The 19,979-nt window shown below is 38.1% G+C and overlaps 1 protein-coding gene across 3 annotated transcripts in view; it reads left to right on the top strand.

Moving 5' to 3' along the window:
* LOC111148812 (G3BP stress granule assembly factor 2) overlaps window positions 1-10,183 on the top strand; it is a 34,262-nt gene extending 24,079 nt beyond the window's left edge. For 2 of the 3 annotated variants that reach the window (XM_022505629.1, XM_022505630.1), the window contains exons 8-11: window positions 4,543-4,645; window positions 5,853-5,981; window positions 6,539-6,657; window positions 7,264-10,183. In XM_022505629.1, coding sequence (XP_022361337.1) covers window positions 4,543-4,645; window positions 5,853-5,981; window positions 6,539-6,657; window positions 7,264-7,536 — 624 coding nt within the window. In that variant the 3' untranslated portion in view covers window positions 7,537-10,183. Of the gene's footprint in view, window positions 1-244; window positions 344-4,542; window positions 4,646-5,852; window positions 5,982-6,538; window positions 6,658-7,263 lie in introns of all 3 variants that reach the window. The other variant, XM_022505628.1, reaches the window with a different exon arrangement.
* The last annotated feature ends 9,796 nt before the right edge of the window (window positions 10,184-19,979 follow it).

Here is a 19,979-nt window from a genome sequence, read left to right on the forward strand (position 1 = left end):
AGAGCAAATAGGAACTTGCTTGTGGATTTATTTAGTAGTCAGACAAAACAAATAATCTTGCATAATGAGATTTTGAAAGCTGGCACATAGACTGGCATGTGTGTGTGTGCCTTTCTCTTGAGGAGTCCTTCAATATAGAACAATAGTTTAGAAATGAAAAGAAAATATATATTTGGAAGTTTCCCTATAGGAATGTTGGTGGTTTTCCATGATTAGTAGTCTAGGTTTGTTGCATTTCCTGCAGGCTTTCTCCTGGGCTTCAGTGACCAGTAAAAACCTGCCTCCTAGTGGTACTGTTTCTTCCTCTGGAATTCCACCCCATGTTAAAGCACCAGTCTCACAGGTAACCAATCTGTGAACACATTGGATTGTATCCTTGTTACATTGCCAATTGCTTATCTTTTTTATACTTCTTTAAATGAGTCAATCAGAAATTATGGATAAAATATACAAAAAAAATTGTATTAAATGTCAGTGCACCCACTTTAAATGCCAAATCTCTATCATAATCTGCATAGGTGGTATTTGGGGCTTGGGTGTGAAATACACATTAAGTTGGTTTGATTGATAGACAGATAAAGTGAGTGACTTAAAAGGCTTCTTAAAATAACAAAAAAATGTTCCTTTTAAAGTTTAAAATTTATTTAGCAAAAATATTTTAAGGAAGGCACAAAGTAGTATGGCATTATAAAAATCACTGTTTTTTTTTTTTTATAAAAATAGAAAACTTTAAAAAAATACACCACCTAAGCTCTCAGTCTGTAAGTGGTTCACTGTTTAATTGAAGGCTGTACCAACTTATGACTGTAGTGTTCACTTAACGGATCATTCCAGTATTCTGCTTTCCATCTGTTTGTCATCTTAACCCATTTCAGAGCTTTCAGAAACATTGAAAATAAGACACTGGCTACCTGATGTGTTTATTAGGTATAGTTTAGAATTAACTAAATTATAATTAAGTTTATAGTACAGTTAAAAGGTATTCAGTTCTTTTTTCAACATTTTGAGTCATACTTTATTCCACTAGAAAATTTACATTTAAAATGGTTCGTGCAATTACAGTTATTTGTATATGCCTCTTACATGCTCTAAAGAGTGAAACTTTGAGGTTTCAAAAAAAGTAGTAATCATTAGACAGTCCTTATGATGTTGGTGCACATAGTCAGCTCCGTAATAGCAGAATACATGGGCTCAGGATACCTGTTTTTAACATTCAGGAAGTGTTGTGTACTGTCAGATCACAAACCAGAGTTCTGTCTTAGTGAAAGAAATTAATTTGTCAAGCACAACCCTTCTGAAGACATCAGAGTGACTTCTGAATTTTCTTTTGAATTGCTTGATTTCTTGTCAGGTTTGCATTTGGAATCCTTTGCATCGTTGCTTCATCTTCTCAGTGTTGGCTACATTTATTTTAAACTTACCACTAGTTAAAAGTTAAAATAGCTAATGCTTATTCTACCTTTAGTATATGCCAGGCGTTTGCAAAGTACTTTATGTTCATTCTCAGCTAATCCTCAGTCGCCCTGTGAGGGTGGTTACTGTTACTATTGCTATTTCACAGATGAGTAAATTGAGGCCTAGAGTGCCTCACCCTAAGGTCAGACAGCTGTATGCTGGGCTTTGAATTCATGCAGTTTGACACCAGAGTCCCTTTGTGACTCACATAAACCTGTAGGTTTCTTTAGCCCTTAGGAGGGAAATGTATCTCCATTTACATCAAAGAAGAGTACTATATTTAAGGCCTGTCTAAATTACATTAGATCCTGTCCTTTTGTCCAGGGGAAATTTTTTTTTTTTTTTAAGTTTTGAAGTTATTTATTTTTTTAATTGTAGGAGACTAGATTGTATTTTCCAACCCATACCCTTATTAAGACATATTTAAACAGGTACAGTTTAAACCTTAATTTTCTGGGGTGCCTGGCTGGTTCAGTTGGTAGAGCATCCAACTTGATCTTGGGGTTGTGAGTTCTAGCCCCACATTGGTGGGTGTAGCAATCACTTAAATAAATAAAACTTAAAAAAAAACAAACCAAAACTTTTCTGATCTTTTTTAGGCTGTATTTAGAATGGATTCATGATTTTTCCATCTGATTTAATAAACCCTTCAGTTTATTACTTTGGTGTAGTTTCCATTTCCTTAACACCTTTAGCGTAGTTTAATAAAAGGAGAATTTTAATTTATTGGTAGGAATTAACTTAGAAGTAGGTAAGGTAATTTCTTGATGAAAAGGTTTTGTCTGGAAATTGACTAGTGTATCTAACTAGCTTATGTTCAGTTGAATAATTTCTTGTGGTTTTACCTGCTGTCATTGCTTTGATGGTTGTATTTTTATTTCTTATTCTGTTTGGCCTTCTTTTGTGGAATTTGTCATCTGAGCACACTTTCTGGTTGCATGGAATTAATTTGTAGGTCTCTAAGGTGTAGTATGTGGCATGTTATCTATTTTATCTTATTGGAGTAAATAGTTCTAATCATGAAATTGAGCCTGGAAGAACTATAAATACACAGCTGGCTTAGTTAATATGTATGAATCAGTTATTGAAAGGAATATTGTTAGATCTTTGGTCTTTTTTCTTTTGCATTGGCATCATCAAATATCTTCTGAAAGTCAGGTTGCTAAATCCCTGTATGAATTACTTGAAAGACTTCGGAAATTGTTTTTAATTTTAAATCCTTAAAGGATAGTGAACTTTTCTATTTTGCTACTTGTAGTTATTTTTGTTTTGGTAAATCAGTTTTGAAAAAAATTTAGGTCGGTGAGGACACCTCTTAAGTTCTTTGATATCATTTGGATTGAGTGAGTCTAAGGTTTTTGTGCAGTCTTTAGATTAAAAGGTACATTTGCTATTTTTATTAATTTCCAGAACATACTAGCTTCATCAAACTTTGTTAGGGTACATCTGTTCTTTAATTCTGTTTTATGTTCATACTGAAGTGAATTGGTGCTTTTAGGCCCCCTTAGTGAAACTTGTAAACAACTGCCTTTTTTAGGCATCACATTTCAGCTCAAATTACCGTATCGTGTTAAACCCAAATACAGATAGCAGTGGTCTCAGGGTTATAACATAGGATCCCTTGTCAGGCATAGAACATTCTACTACATGTTAAGACTAAAAATGTAATTTTAAATGAACCAAGAGTTACTGAACATTTATGTGTAACATCACTGTGCTTGGTTTTGGGGTGTTGTAGAAATGAATTAAGATAAGGTACAGTCCTTAGAGGAATAAATACATAAAAATAATTGAGAAAACTGGAGAGAGTTAAAGAAATTATTTTTAACTAGCAGAGTTCTCGAACATGGGAAGCAAGTTGATCTTGAGGGAAATGGGAAGTCTTCCTGGAAAAACAACTTGGAAAGAGACATCTGTTAAAAAAACTGCTAGGATCGGAATTAGTATGCCTTTTGATTACAGTGGGTGAAATCCTTTGCAGCAAATTGTCATTTTTGAAAGAAACATAACTCTTTATATCAAAATTTGTCCTTGTAAATTATGATATTCCAGTTAGATAAAGGATGAAAGAGTTTGGGACACTGGCTGGACTGAGGTCCTCAGAGATGATCAGACATAAAGACAAGGCTGAAACCATTAGTTTTCTGACTTTGAGGAGGACATTTTCTTCATATCCTGCTGAGTGTTTTCAGCATTCTTTGAAGGTGTATTTTGTCTCTTCCTTGGACCATAAATATTTGGGCAGTAGATCGCCGAAAATGCCACTGTATTAGGGAAAAGGTAATAGCAGATACAGATGTTATTTATTTTTTTAAAATAGTTAATTCTATGTGTGTAATTCAGCAGTTAGCAGAAAATTTTGGAAGTCATCTTAGGATGTCCTATTACTCCCTGCCTGCCCCTGCCCCAAGGTTCATTAAAAGAAAATTGGTGGGGTCAGTCCTTAAATAATGACCTGTCTTTCCCATAAGGAAGAACAGTAGGAAGCTAAAGGACTCCTTGATTCTGAGGTGTTTACATGTGTCTGTCTTGTTTGTTTAATTTTAACTTAAAGGTAGGATTATTTTAGTTGCCAGAGTAAGCTAAATTGTGTATTTTGAACTATCCATTGTTTTAAGATTTATTTATAGGGGGGTTTAAAGCTACTGGCTAAGCACTTAAATTTGAAGGGCAGCTAGATAATTAGAAAGTATGTGTCACAATTTTGTGTAAAATAAAGATGGCTGTTTATTTTGCATATGCATTTACATGGAGTGGCTCATCTTGCATTTTTGTGATTTTTGTAGCAGTACCTTTAATGCTGTCTAAATGTGGATGTAAATTTATTGGAAAAATGCGGTGGTAAAAAGCAGCTTATTTTGGGTTATATATCCTTGAATGGGAAAACAGACCTACTCTACAGTCCTAGATTGGTACAGAATATCTTTATAAAAATTTATTCTTCATATACATAGGACACTATGTTAAAAATATTCTGAACTTAAAATTACCATTATGTGTGCTGGTGACTTGCTGGCAATTGCTTTAGTTGTTTTGTCTCCTGTGGAATGAGTTTCTTTATAATGTGTTTTTTCCCTTGTATTTTAGCCAAGAGTTGAAGCTAAACCGGAAGTTCAGTCTCAGCCACCTCGTGTGCGTGAACAACGACCTAGAGAACGACCTGGTTTCCCTCCTAGAGGACCGAGACCAGGTGAGTCAGCTGCCTCTGAGGCCTTTCACATTTAGTACTTGGAAAGTTGGAAAAGACTGAGCTTAAAATGCAATAATGTGTTTTATATACAGTTCCTTTCAGTACAAAATTTCTTAAAGGGTTAAGTAACTTGCGGAAGTACAGTTTGGGGCAGAACAGCTGACTTGTAGGGGAGGATTAGTTGACAGGCAATGGAGACCTGTATTTTGAAGGTGTAAAAATTTTGAGACAGATTTTATTTGGTTATTGTCACTGGTTTTAAGAATTCAAAACCGAGCTGCCAATAACCTACTCTCTTACTTAGCACTCTTATCTCTTCACAGATAAACAATAAGCACACCCTGATTCTTCTTATTTTGATTGTCTTAGGTATTAAGTAAGTTGCCATGATTTTTGACTTGTTTCCATTGTTAGCTAATATGTGTAGCACCTCTATTTGAATTCTATAAGTATGTTTAGATTGCCTTTGGGAGGAGGTGGGCGATAGTACCTATTAATAGCATATGTAATTTTTCCCACAAAAGTAAGATGAAGTGATGTGTGACTAAACCAGAAGTCATGGGAACTGGGGTTTGTCCTAGCTTTGCTATTGCGTGAGTTCATGGTCTTAGGTGAGACCCTTAAAATATGAGCTTCTTTTATGCCATTTAGTTATTACACAAACTTTTCTTGTGTGATGCCTTTCTTATATGCCTCACTGTGTTCTTTGTGTTATTGGATCAAATAAAATTTTTTATATAAATTTGAGCACATTAATATGTATATAGGCTATCTAAATGAGATATTATTACTATTAAATTTACCAATTTGGCTATAATTTCATACAACCAAAAATTAATTTGCAAACTTCAAAATACTGAACAAATATTTAGAACAGATACATCTCACTATCTGAAATTTATTTGGTTCCTGGGTGATGGCAAGAGTTTGGTTAAGGAGGAACATTTGTACTAATGTTGGACTTTCATATAATCAGACCAGTAGATCTAGAAGAGGTACTTAAGTGATCTAGTCAATACCCTCACTTTACACTTAGTGTCATATTATTTTCTAACTAACCTACTAATAATAGGCACTTCCACCTCTGTTCAAGGAGCTCACTGTCTTACTAAACTAAAACAGGAGTATCTACTGTACATTCATTGCTTTGAGCTTTATTACTATGTGACATTATAAACTTTAATATCTGTCCTATTCCTTTTCTCAGGCAGAGGAGATATTGAACAGAATGAATCTGACAACCGTAGAATAATCCGCTATCCAGACAGTCATCAACTTTTTGTTGGTAACTTGCCACATGATATTGATGAAAATGAACTGAAAGAGTTCTTCATGAGTGAGTAATTTATTTTGGTTTATTGGAAAATTAAGCAGGGGGGAATAGAGCTTTTTTTATAATGAGAACTTTTTAAAAGCACGTTTATCTCTCTAAACTGTATGTCCCCAGGTACCAATCACTTTAGTTGATCAAAAGGGAGTAGAGGTTGTATTGGATGTTCCCCATGACTGTACCTAATGTTGACTGGCCTAGTTGTAGAGGTTAGAAGAAAGAGCCGATGCAGACTTAAATTTGGGGATGAGGTTCTTTGGGCAAATTTAAGTCAGAAATAGAAAATATCAGTGTTTTTGTAAAACCATGCAACTAACTTTCCTTTTGAGAGGACTAATTGAGAAGGGTAACAAAACAAGCGGCCGGGCTAGTTGTTGGAGTCTCTATGTGAATGACTTGTATGAGTGAATAATGTACCTTGATTGTCACTGGATGAAGCAGCTTGTAACTTTTATTTTGAAATGTTTCAAGTAGATTAAGGTTATTTTTCCTCAACAGTTAAAGCTACAAAGTATTCTTTTAAAAATATTTAACCCTTGGTGTAATAATACATACTTTCACAGGTTTCGGAAACGTTGTGGAACTTCGCATCAATACGAAAGGTGTTGGAGGAAAGCTTCCAAACTTTGGTTTTGTGGTTTTTGATGACTCTGAACCAGTTCAGAGAATCTTAATTGCAAAAGTAAGTGACTGAAAGAGTATACATAGTTCAAGACTTTATCATTCCTATTGTTTGTAATACTCATTTGGTATATTTTAAAGCCATAAAAGATCTTTTCTTAATGGTGAAACTAAAGATAGTTTACTAGAAATGGTATTTATGCAAAGAATAAAGATTTATTAGTAGTTTTAAAGCTTGAGGTATGGATTATTTCCTGTTTATTTATTACTATTATTTTTTTAGCACACAATTACTTATGACAGTGCAATTTGAGGGGTGGATTATTTTATTTATTTATTTGATAGAGATCACAAGTAGGCAGAGAGGCAAGGCAGGCAGAGGGGTGGGGGGAAGCAGGCTCCCACTGAGCAGAGAGCCTGATGTGGGGCTTGATCCCAGGACCCTAGGATCATGACCTGAGCTGAAGGCGGAGGCTTTAACTCACTGAGCCACCCAGGCACCCTGAGGTGTGGATTGTTTTAAATTGCACTATTTGCTCTGGTGAAGAGGGTTGGAATAGATTGCATATTAAAAATTTCCTGGAGTTTTTTGTCAGGATTTTCTTAAGGGAATACGTGACAGTTGCTCTCTAACCTCTCCGTGTAAATCTTTTTTCTCCTTTTAAAGCCAATTATGTTTCGAGGGGAAGTACGTTTAAATGTGGAAGAGAAAAAAACGAGAGCTGCGAGAGAGCGAGAAACCAGAGGTGGTGGTGATGACCGCAGGGATATTAGGCGCAATGATCGAGGTCCTGGTGGTCCACGTGGCATAGTGGGCGGTGGAATGATGCGTGACCGGGACGGAAGAGGACCTCCTCCGAGAGGTGGCATGGCACAGAAACTTGGCTCTGGAAGAGGAACCGGGCAAATGGAAGGCCGCTTCACAGGACAGCGTCGCTGAAGCTCCACTGTTGGCAAAGTCTTGGCAGTGGTACATTATTCATCGTGTTTGCATTCTTGTTAATTTTTTTTTGGCTTTGGAATGTGACACAGCCTTTTTGATCATTTCTTTGATGTGAAAAGCATCTTTTGGTTATCAGTTAAATTGAGGTGGACATTATTTCCCCAATTTCACAACAGGAGTCACATTGTTAATTTATAAATCTAGACTTGGAGAATTAAGGACTGAGAAATGACCATATCTTAAACTGTCTACAACAAAATGAACTTAAAAGGACATGCCCAACTGAATTCTGGTCCTTTGAGTCAAAAAAAAAAAAAAATCCTCTGCTGCACATTTTGTTTAAGTGTTACTGTTTCTGCCTATTAATGTTGGAAACACAAATAGTGCAATTTGTGCAATTGGAGAATCTTGCCTTTTTTCTTGGCTCCCCCCCAAAATACAACCCAACAGAAACTTGTTATGCACTCATCAAAATGCACTAATGGGTACTCTGAACTCATTAACATTGACATCTGCAACAGGAGGCAACAGGGGGAAAAAATCTTTCTTCTTTTTTTCCAGTAGAGAATAGTTTGTGAAATGATGAGGGCATTTTATCTGCTTGCTGTGACCAGCGTGTGTACACATAAACCTTAACAAGACTACAAGTATATTCCAGAAGGGAATCATTTAGTTATGAACTAAATAACAAAAATCAGAACTTCAGATGCTATGGTCTTGAATATCAGAGCAGATTTAGTAGCTCATATCTAAGATTTTTCTACCTGCCCCTCTTCAGGACAGGGATGGCTGGCTGCTCAACACACTCCTCCCTTTTCCTTCCTTCCAGCTGTGTACAGTGAAAATTGTCTTTACTGTATTTTCGTTCTCTGGTAATGTAATAAGCATGATGGTGCCTTCTACTAACACGTCATTCCAGTCTTGCTGGTGACTTTGTACAGTGTAGTGTGTGACCTGCTGCAAAGCCAAACAGCTGCGAAATGTTGAAAAATCATTGAAGTGTGTAAAAATTGCAGTATCTTTAAAATCAGTAAAGTCGACTAGCATTTTATTTACTTTGTTTTTCAGTTAACAACTTTGTGTTCTCTGTGGGAGGGAGTCTTGTGTGTTTGGGAGGGACGGGGAAGGAGGAAGTCCGCTATTTGAGTAAGTCTCTTGTTGGCTTTTCTCTTAGCACGAATGTGAACGTCGAAGCGTATCACTCAAGAGGTGCTTGGAAAAGTCACCACCTTGATGTACATTTTTTATGGCCTTTTAAAAGCAGTCAGATTCCATAAATGGCAAGGAAACCTGAAGTGAGGATACTGCAATTTTCAGAGAAAAGAGCAGCAGCTCCTAAGTGTTTGCATTTTCTATTTCGGGGGGCAGGGAACCGTCATTCATTTTGCACAATTCTTGAACTGATGTCAGCACCCGAGCGGCTCTGAATTTAAGTCTGGGACGACATCTTTTATTTTTACATAAATCTCTAAACAATTCTGTGAGCAAAGTTTGTAGCTGCTGGATTATTGTCTGTCTTTATAGCAAGTTCCAGTAAACCGCAAGTATGGCAAAGGATATCCAATTTTATGCTTGGAGCATTTGGTACATAACAGTTTCTGATGTTTCAGGCTAGGAATGAGGTAAATTAAGTGCGACCACTTAAAGCTGCTTGTTAGCATGGAAGACTTCTCCATTCTTAGTAAAAACAACAAAACAATGCACTTGACAGTAGCAAACTGGATCTGAATTATGAAACTTTGCTATTTTAGCTCGCCAATGATGCACATACTTTGTTTCTCATGTACTGGGCAATATAAGTGAAATGAAATCTGTCCTTTTCCCCCTTGAATGAGGTCTTCCATGTCTGGGGAAAAGCCTTGCACTATTGCATACATTTTGGGGGCACAGGTTTCTCATAGTTTCCATTTTGGGGGGGCTTAAAGATTTTTTTCCTGTTTTTGAACACTTTTACACTTTCTGATGTATAGTACTTGAAGTTCTTACCAGAAAATTACTTTTGAGTTTTGAAGCCTTTATTCAAACTACTTTTAAATAAGTGGTTTATTGTCAGTGTTTTGTTTTGTTTTATAGCATATTTTTCCTCTACTCTTTTCTTACTTCCCACTTTAAATATATGTATAATTTCCAATCTAGGATATTGCCCTGCCACCCATAAGACCTGCGTTCTGGCACCAAAAGTAATGACAAATGTTAAGTGTAGTAGAAAATTTGAGTCAAGAGCCATTCAGCTTCAGTCTTTACATACCATGAAGAAGACATTAAAGCATCACATGGAGAAGTTTACATGGTGATTGTTCACCTGCAGTACTGTGGACTTTTAACATTTTGTCCCCTTTTCAGTGAACCAGAGTAAAAATAATTCATTGACCATTACTGTTATTTGCTGATTTTTTTTTTTTTTTTTTTTTTTTTGGATGGTACTATTCTATCCTCATGACACTATTGCAACCAGATTGGCTTCACCATCTTGGCTTTCGTAGGCATAGAAGACAGTGGATCACCATCTTCATTGCTGTAATGTGTTAAGCATTATATGCTAGTAGAATCTAGTTTAATTGTTTCAGGTGGAAAAGTATTCTTTGAGTTTCCATTTTGAATGTGTTTGGACTAAACAAACAATAAACTACTGACGTCTGCGGCATTTATGTCCCTGATTTAATCTGTAGGTTTGTGCTCCAGAGTATTGTCTCCCAGTCACATTTCCTACAACCTAAGTGAAAATAAGGAATTGTTCTAAAACCAACTGCTGCTTGTTTGTGCAATTTGCTATCTAAAAATGTAAAAACATTGAAGGACAACTCGAACATGGTTAGAGATGTTTCCCAATTCACTTAGCTAACTGGGATACGAGTTAAAGGATAGCATAAGGGAATAAGTTTAAGGAAGGTGAGAATGATCAAAATCATACTGCTTATAACTAAACGTTTATTTAAAGAAACACCGACCCTTGAGTTTTCCAAAGGATGGCTGCCTCCTATCGCAGAAGGAAAGGAAGAGAGGGATGGGAAGATTGAGTTATCTAAAGTTACAGGCATGATCCAATTCAGAGGTCGGAACGAATTTGTCAAGCTCTAAAAGAATATTATAGGAAAAATAATTAGTCACATTTACAAGTATGTATTTCAAATGAAAAATGAGGTCTTAATGCATATATAATTTTAGAACTTGAAGCTTTTGTGAAAAGGGATGGTTATAAATGATTTCTTCCTGATGATATATTCATAACACTGTTTATGAAGATTCCTTGAATCAGTCTTCCAAGTTTGTACTGGAGCGAAGCCAGAATAGTCATTATTTCCGTACTCTCAAGGAAGTAAGACTTAAGATTTTTGTAAATGTAGAGTAAATTCACTTTCAATTTTAATTATAATGTAACTTTGATCTAACTTTATGACTGGGGGAAAGCATTTTCTTAGAAGGGATAAAATGTATATGCTACACTATACTGAAAATCAAATTTGAAGCAGCACATTATCATTTGGTCCAGGAAACTTACGTGAAACAATATTTTGAAAATTTCAGCCACACAAGATGCTCCATTTCAGTTATGATTTGATGTAGTCTGTGGCAAGTGAAGGAAAGTTTAGTGGATAGCTATTCGTATTTTAACTTTAAATTAGGACAATTTGTTCATCCTAATTTATATGTGTATATATATATATTTTAAAAATTGTATTTATTTGACAGAGACATAGCAAGAGAGGGAACACAAGCAGGGCGAGTGGGAGAGGGAGAAGGAGGCTTCCCGCGAAGCAGAGAGCCCGATGTGGGGCTCAATCCCAGGACCCTGGGATCATGACCTGAGCCAAAGGCAGACGCTTAAGGACTGAGCCACCCAGGTGCTCCCATAATTTATATTTTTAACTACAGAAGAATAAATACCCCTTCCCCCCCCCTTTTTATTCTGTGTTCCATAAGACTTTATAATTTAGTAGTTAGACTATTTTGGTCTGTTTGATGCCAGAGTTCTAAATTATTTAAAATTACTGGGTAAATGAACAATATTACCTCATGAGAGAAATTTCCCTTTGTGATAGATTTCAGTAGGTTCATATAGAGAGTAATTGTTCAAAATAATTTACATCTGAAGTTGTTGGGGGTTTTTTGACAAATAGAGACTAAAATCTTTGATTCTGTTCGTTTATATATGCACATTTTATGTTTAACATGCACCAGATTAGGAAAGTGTTATTATTACCAAATACTGGGCAAAACGCTATAAATGCAGATTGAGAATTAAACGCACAGGCAGGTTACTGTGCCTCTATTGCCAAATTAATTGCTATCTTTGTCCTTGATCTCTGAGTTTTTTTGTTTTTTTTTTCCAGGAGTTTCATAAAGCTGGCTGCCTACTCAAATGCTTTCTTTCACTTTCGGGACTTAGTATTCTTTGAACTGCTCTTGTTTTCTGTACTTGATCTTAACCACCTCACAACTGCGGACACGCCAGCCGCCCCAACCCCCAGTCCCTTCTTGCCTCAGTCTCTTCCCTGGTAAACTTTATCTGCGTGGTTTCATTTAGTTCAGGCACAACTTCAGCTTCAGTATACTGTCAATTCAGTAGCTTCTACCCAGTAAAACGGTCAAGAGGAGGGCTTTCGAGGCAATCTGGGCAACTCCACCATTCAGTGGTGGGTCTTGGGTGCTTCTCTTTAGTCATTTGTAGGGTGTGGGTGCTTGTGAGGATTCTCCGTGACTTCATCTATAAAGCACCTAAAAGAGGGTAGTGGGTCCTCTGCAAGTGTTACCTATTAACGATTTTTTTTTTAAAGACTATTTGTCAGAGAGCGTGTGCACAGACAGAGTGGCAGCAGAGGCAGAGAGAGAAGGAAGCTCCCTGCTGAGCAAGGACCTCTATGTCGGATTCGATCCCAGGACTCTGGGATCATGACCTGAGCCGGAGGGAAAGATGGAGGGAGCAGATTCCTTGCTGAGCTCATAACCTGGTCCTACCCTTGATCCCTCGATCTGAGATCACCACTTGCGCAGAAAGAGTCAGACGTTTAACCAACTGAGCCACTTGAGGGTCCCCCAAACACCGTTTTAAAATCCTTTTCTGCCGTGGACCTCCTTGAAGTCCTAGGGAATTCAAAGTTCAGAAGTCCAAAACAATGTATTTTCTCTAAGTGATTTGTGCATACCTGGCTCTCTAATGAATGTCCCATTTTTCTGACCTCTTTAACCTAGGAATGTCTGAAGTCTATCTGTTCTCAGAATTTTCTCTGCCTCCCTCCTATCCAGTTTTCAGGCTGTAAGAAGTGTGTGTTTCAGAAGGTGGCTAGCGAGCTGACCATGAAGGACCTTGTTGGCCTTATGGAGGTTGCTCTTAATCCCAAGAGCAATGGGAAATTGAACAGTTTGATAAGTGGGGGCAGGTAATTGTATTTTGAAGTGTCTCTAGCTACATAGTAAACAAATGGAAGGAGTTCTGTGATGAATTGAGCAGATCAGGTAAAAGGATACTGCCGGTATCTCAGGAGCTGCGATTCTAGAGTGGTGGTACTAGGGGGTACTGAAATGTGCTAGAGTATGGGTATTAGGAATCTAAAGAATTTCAAAGCTTTGGGTAGAATGGCCAGGGCTTGGTGAAGGAAAGCATAGTATCAGAAGAATTCTAATTTTCTCACTTATGTAACTGGAGAAATAAAATGGCGTGTGGAACACAAGGGAAAGCAGGCTTTCTGGGTGAGGAGGCAGGAGTGCTGGTGAAACCCTCTTGGATTTTGATGTGAAATTGGACCTGAAAAGGTCAGGCTGTCTAGGACTGTATGAAATTTTGGCTTGTGCCTTTTTATTCCAGTATATGAAATGGTCAATTTTGTGTATATTTACTGCAATTGAAAACATGCTGTGCACATTGTAGAAAATACAGATAATCCAAAAGAATGAACTCCCATAGTCTAATCTGTAGATGGTCTCTGTAAATAACCTTGGCATGGGTGTATGTGTTTTCCTACATACTGTTACACTTGTTTTGTTTTAAGATTTTATTTATTTATATGAGAGAGAGGGAGAGAGTACAAGAGGGGGGAGTGTCAGAGGGAGAAGTAGACTTCCCGCTGAGCAGGGAGCCCTATGTGGGACTCAGTCCTAGGATTCCAGGATCATGACCTGAGCCGAAGGCAGTCGCTCAACCAACTGAGCCCCCAGGCGCCCCTACACTATTGTTCTCATGACAAACCATTTAATGCTTGATAAGGTGTAAATTGAACCACCTCCGCATGCCGGACACTTGTGGATTCTGAAGTTGCGTGAGTAAGTCATTGGTCTCCTTGAGCTTATCATGGAGAAGTGTAGTTGTGAAAGCTGTGCAAAGCATTAAAATAGTACACAGCCTCTGTGTGGCAACTTTAGGGTGGTAGTCCCCGATCACCCATTCGGGCACTCCAGCGAGAGGTACCAGCTCATGTAAAGCTTGGAAAAGCAGGGAAGGTAAGGGGAAGACGCTGGGATTGAAGTAGGATCAAGAGGTGGCAGAATGGTAAGAGGTGGGGTAGGGGACGTAAGGGGATTAAATCACCTCAACCAGGGTAAGGGATTTATTTCAATTTTTTTTTTCTAATGGCTACAGGAAGCTGTTAAAAAAATTAAGCACGGGAGTGATAGAATAATGCCATGTCAAGAATACATGGTAGGAGGGGCGCCTGGGTGGCTCAGTGGATTGAGTGTCTGCCTTGGTTTCCAGTCATGATCGCGGGGTCCTGGGATTGAGTCCCTCATCCAGCTCCCTGCTCAGCGGGGAGCCTGCTTCTCCCTCTCCTCCCCACCTGTGCTCTCTGCCAGTCTCTACGTCTCAAATAATAACTAAAATATTAAAAAGAAAATACATGGTAGGAGGACAAGAATGGAAGCAGGAAAACTAAAGCTGTTGTAATTCAAGACTTACAAAGGAAGGAAATAGATTTAGCTTGTTTTTTGGCGCTTGAGTTTAGGAGGTGTTTTGATAAAAGGAATCGACAATGACGAGTTCCAGATAGCATACAGATACCGATGAAAAGCAGATGCTTCCACTTTAAAATAGTTCAACCAGTAAAATATCTTTACACCCGTTTTTATCTCTAAAATTAGTTTTCTATACTATTTGAAGGTAAACTGAGTCACCCTTCTGGTAGCTTCACGTCTGATTTCATATTTAGGCAAGGTAAATCGTTACTCATTTTAAAGCCAAGGAGGCTGAAGCTCAGAAAGGGTATTGCACTCATACTAGTATGACGTGATTTGAAATACTGCATTAGCCAAGAGCGTCAGTCTGCTGTAAAGGGCGATTTATTTAATTTTAGAAAATGAGTTTGAAATACCAGAAATTTAAACTTTGAATGTGGTGCATTTTTATCCTGGGGTGGTTTTAGCAAATTGTAAAATCACAGCCTCCAGCATTAGTTGGATCCTAAAATTAAGGCTCCCTTCATCAGAAACTGCATTCAGGAAGCACAGGGTTAAGTAACGAGGCAGAGTAGAGCACTGGGACAGAAGTCAGATATCAGGGGCGCCTGTTGGGCTTCGTTGGTAGAGCATGTGACTCTTGAAATCTGGATCTTGAGTTCCAGCATCACGTTAGGGGTAGAGTTTACTAAAAAAAAAAAAAAATTCCTGGGGCGCCTGGGTGGCTCAGTGGGTTAAGCCTCTGCATTCGGCTCAGGTCATGATCCCAGGGTCCTGGGATCGGGCCCGCATCGGGCCCTGCATCGGGCTCTCTGCTCAGTGGGGAGCCTGCTTCCTCTCTCTCTGCCTGCCTCTGCGTGCTTGTGATCTCTGTCTGTCAAATAAATAAATAAAATCTTAAAAAAAAAAAAGTCCTTGAGAAATCAAGTAGTCAAATACTCGAGGTCTCTGAGCTGATAAGGGATAATTTCTGAGGGACTGTCATTTTACATGTCTTTTTTAAAATCTGAGAATCTATTTAAATTTTTTTCTTTTTACAGAGGTGAACTGAAGCTCGTAATGGGAAAAAATTCTTGCATATTGGTGATGAGGATAGCGACTTAGAAAATAGACGTGAGAGACCTTCCAATTCCTGACTTACCAGAAATGACTTAGAGTGAGACTTCAAAGCAGGCACTTAAGGAACACGTATGACAGAAGTAAGAAGGATTTACACAGCAGTCTGTGAATATTTATTAGAATCTCAGTATGTGCCAGAAAAACTCCTAGGTGCTGATTAGTAATACAGCAGGTATAGCCTACCCTCTGGAAACTTGTATCTTCCAAGGGAGGGTAGCAACAAACATGGAAATAAGGAATTTCAGTCCTGATAAGTTCTGGGCACAAAACAACTCATTGAGTCCAAATGATAATCCTATGAGGAAGAGTCCTGTTTATTTTACAGAAGAGTTAATTCAGGCCTGGGGGTTAACTACTTTCCCAAGGCCACATGGCTAACAGGGCAGAGCTAGTGGAGAATGTAATAGTGACAGGAAATGGGCTGTTCTGTAATCATTACCAAGGGTGGTGGTGAAAGGCCTCTCTGAAGAGGTGCATTTGAAGTTCAAAATAAAGAGAAGGTAGCCATGATACCGGTAGGAGACATTCCAAATAGAACAAATGCTCTGTGTTTGGAAGCTTCGTGTGTCTGAGGGCCGGTGGGTTCATAACAGCAGATATCAAGAGATAGGAGCTAAATTGTGGATGGCCTTATAGTTTGGATTTTACCCTTGTTCCAGGATTGTAGGGATCTGAACAGGGAGGTGATGTGATCTAAATTAGTGTGGAGCCTGTCAGGAAGGGATATCAGGTGATTGATGGTGGCTTAGGTTAGGATTGCAATGGTGAAGATGGTGATAAGTGGCCAGCTAATAAGATATATTTTGGAGATAGAACTAGAAGACTTAATTATGTATTAGATTCTGAATGTGAGGGAAAGATAATGTTCCAGGATGATCCCTGGGATTTTTATAGAACTTGGGTGGAAAGCCGTACTCTGTTGAGATATCGAAGAAGCAGGAGTAGATTGTGGAGGGGGAAAATCAACAGTTCTCTTAGCAATGTTAAGTTTCATATGCCAGTTGGATAGCCAGGAAGAAATGTCAGGAGGTTGATTTTGGAATTCTCTGAGGAGAATTCAGTGCTAGGAGTGGCCAGTATAGGTCTTTGCAGCCGTTGGATGAGATGAGGTCACCTTGGAAGTAAGTGTATAGAAGAGAAGAGGCCGAGGACTGAGCCCTCAGATACTCATAAAATCCAAGGTTCTAGTACTGGAGAAGCCTGCAAAGGAAGATAAATGATAGCAAGTACTGTGTCATGGAAAGCTAAGTTTCAAGAGTTCATCTCAAAGGAAAAGAATGGAGAGTTGTGTCAAATGCTGCTGAGAGGTCAAATAAGGTAGTGATTTAATTAAGTTGTGCGATCTGCTATAATAGACCCCCAAAATGTCCAATGGCACAAACAGTAGTTTTTTACCCCTCAAATTAAAAATAGGAGAGTGGTAGTGAAGAGTCCAGTGGTCTGGCCCTCCTCCACTTGGTCATTTAGGAACACAGATGAATGAAGGCTCTACCAACTTTCATGTGTGGCTTCAAGATCATGCTGTAGTCATCTTCGTTATAGCCAGGTGAAAGAGAAGAGGAATATGGAGGATCTTGTGCAGAGACTTTTATGGGACAGGACTGGGAATGGTAGGTATCTCATGTTCCATTGGCTTGAATTAAGTCACATGACTCCAGCCTCAATGGAGATTGCAGAAAACAAACAAGGCATACACACAGGAGAAAGGAACCAACTTATTGTGAGTAATCTCTGCCTCCGATGGCCTTGGCAGGATATAGGCCATAGTGACTTTTGGGAAAAACTATTTCAGTGACGTGATAAGGATGAAAGTCCAAGAGAGAACTAGAAGTAAGAAATGAATAGACTTTTTCTGTAGTTTTATTATAAAGATTAACAGAGGAATGGGGTAGAGGCTAGAGGGAGATGGAATGTCAAGGGAGAGTTTTTGTAAGAGGCATGTTACCAGTGCAAACAATGTGTATTTTTAACATGTGAGGAATGGATTTCCAGGTTCACACTGTTATGATATAGTTTAGATGTGTGTTGAATTTGGCAAAGTGGTATATTGTACTTTAGGTTTTGAAACCTGATTATCATCTTAATCACTGTTATATGTAGTAATGAGGTTATCAGATCAACTGCTAGGTTGAGAACAGAATTCTCTCTTCTGTGGCAAGTGTCCTTCCATCAAAGAACCAGAATTTCAAAATAAGTCAGCCCATTTTCTTCATAGAATGATGGGATGTATTCATAGCTGCATGATAAAGACTACTTTTTGTAGTCTGAAGTTTTATGGCCCTTCACTTGCTGACTCATTTGAAGTGATGGCAAAAACCTATGATAAATCAGTATCTTGTGGGATCTAAGGGAGAGGTGTTTTTTGTTTGTCAAGAAACTGGCCCAAGCACACTGTTCTGGGATGCCAAGATGTGTAGAAAATGATCGTTGCCAAGGGTCATTTCATAGGGATGCTCACTAATGTGAGGAAGACAGCTGAGCTACTCCAAGCTAAAATAAATTTATATATAAGTAAATTTATTGAAAAAGATTTCTGGGGAGGTCATATATTTCTTGTCCTGTGGTCTATTTTTGTATTGAGATATAATTTACATACATAAAATCCACACTTTTAATACAGATCAGTGGTTTTTAGTATATTCACAAGGTTGTATAACCATGACCACTATCTAATTCCAGAACATTTTCATCACCCTAAAAGGAAATGCATACCCATCCTAATCCAAATCCATTCCCATCTCCCACTCAGTCTCCGGTAACCACTAATCTTTCTGCTTCTGTGGATTTGCCTATGAGGGACACTTCAGAAATGGAATGAACACATGGCTTTTTGTGTCAGGCTTCTTTTGCTTAGCATAAGGTTTTCAAGATTCATCCATATTGTAGCATGTATCAATACTTCATTCTTTTTATATTCCATTGTGTGGATATACCATCGATTATCCATTCATTAGTTGATGGACATTTGAGTTTCACTTTTTGGATATTCTATCATTGCTACTATAAACATTTGTTTAAAGTTTTTTTCCCCAAATAATTTTTTTATTAACATATAATGTATTATTTGCTTCAGGGGTACAAGTCTCTGAATCATCAGTCTTACAAACTTCACAGCACTCACCATAGCACATACCATCCCCAATGTCCATAACCCAGCCACCCTATCCCTCCCCCTTACCCCTCCAGCAACCCTGTTTGTTTCCTGAGATTAAGCATCTCTTATGGTTTGTCTCCCTCCCCAGTTCCATCTTGTTTCATTTTTTCCCCTCCCTACCCTCCATGACCGCCCATTCTGCTTCTCAAATTCCTCATATCAGAGAGATCATATGATAATTGTCTTTCTGTGACTGACTTATTTCTCTTAGCATAATATCTTCTAGTCCCATCCATGTCATTGCAAATGGCAAGATTTTGTTTTTCTTTTTTGATGGCTGCATAATATTCCATCATATATATATATGTATATATATGTATACATATATATATATGTATATATATACACACACACACATACGTACACATACCACATCTTTGATCATCCATCTGTTGATGGACATCTAGGTTCTCTCTATAGTTCGGCTATTGTGGACATTGCTGCTATAAACATTCAGGTGCACATGCCCGTTCAGATCACTACCTTTGTATCTTTAGGGTAAATACCCAGTAATGTGATTGCTGGGTCATAGGGTAACTCTATTTTCAACTTTTAGAGGAGCCTCCGTACTGTTTTCCAGAGTGGCTGCACCAGTTTGCATTCCCACCAACGGTGTAGGAGGGTTCCCCTTTCTCTGCATCCTCGCCAACATCTGTCGTTTACTGACTTATAAATTTTAGCCATTCTGAGTGGTGTGAGGTGGTATCTCACTGTGGTTAAAGTTTTCTGTGTGAACATACGTTTTCATTTTTCTTGGGTATATATCTAGGCATGACATTGCTGGGTCAAATGGTCCTTTGTCTCTTTTAACCTTTGTTCTTTACTATATTGCCAGTTCTGCTCACTTGTTGCAAATCTCATGCACTCCCACACTGTTTTCTTTAGATTTTTAGAATTATTTTAACTTTTTTTAGTGATTAAAATGTCCCTCTCACCTTCTCTCTGTATTGTCCCACTTGAGTAGTTCATGTTATGATTTTTCATAAAAAATTCAACACTTTGCCTATTCTGATCTCATGGAATTGAATTCAATTCCAATGACATTCTTCACTAATCTTCAGCTAGGCAAAGGAAGAGCCAAACATTCCACCTTTTGGAACCCATCATTGTCATCATCTTGTGCCAATTCCAAAGTCTTAAATTCACAAATTGCTTTAACAGTCACTTTTCCCCTATTTCACTCCATTAAACTTCATGACCTCCACTCCTTTGGTGCCTCTGCATTTTCAGTTTATTAGCTAAATTCTGTCTCAATTTGACTTCCTATCTAGATGGAACCCAT

The sequence above is a fragment of the Enhydra lutris genome, unplaced genomic scaffold, assembly GCF_002288905.1.
Source record: "Enhydra lutris kenyoni isolate GAN:26980312 unplaced genomic scaffold, ASM228890v2 scaffoldscaffold21, whole genome shotgun sequence".
Classification (NCBI taxonomy): Eukaryota; Metazoa; Chordata; class Mammalia; order Carnivora; family Mustelidae; genus Enhydra; species Enhydra lutris.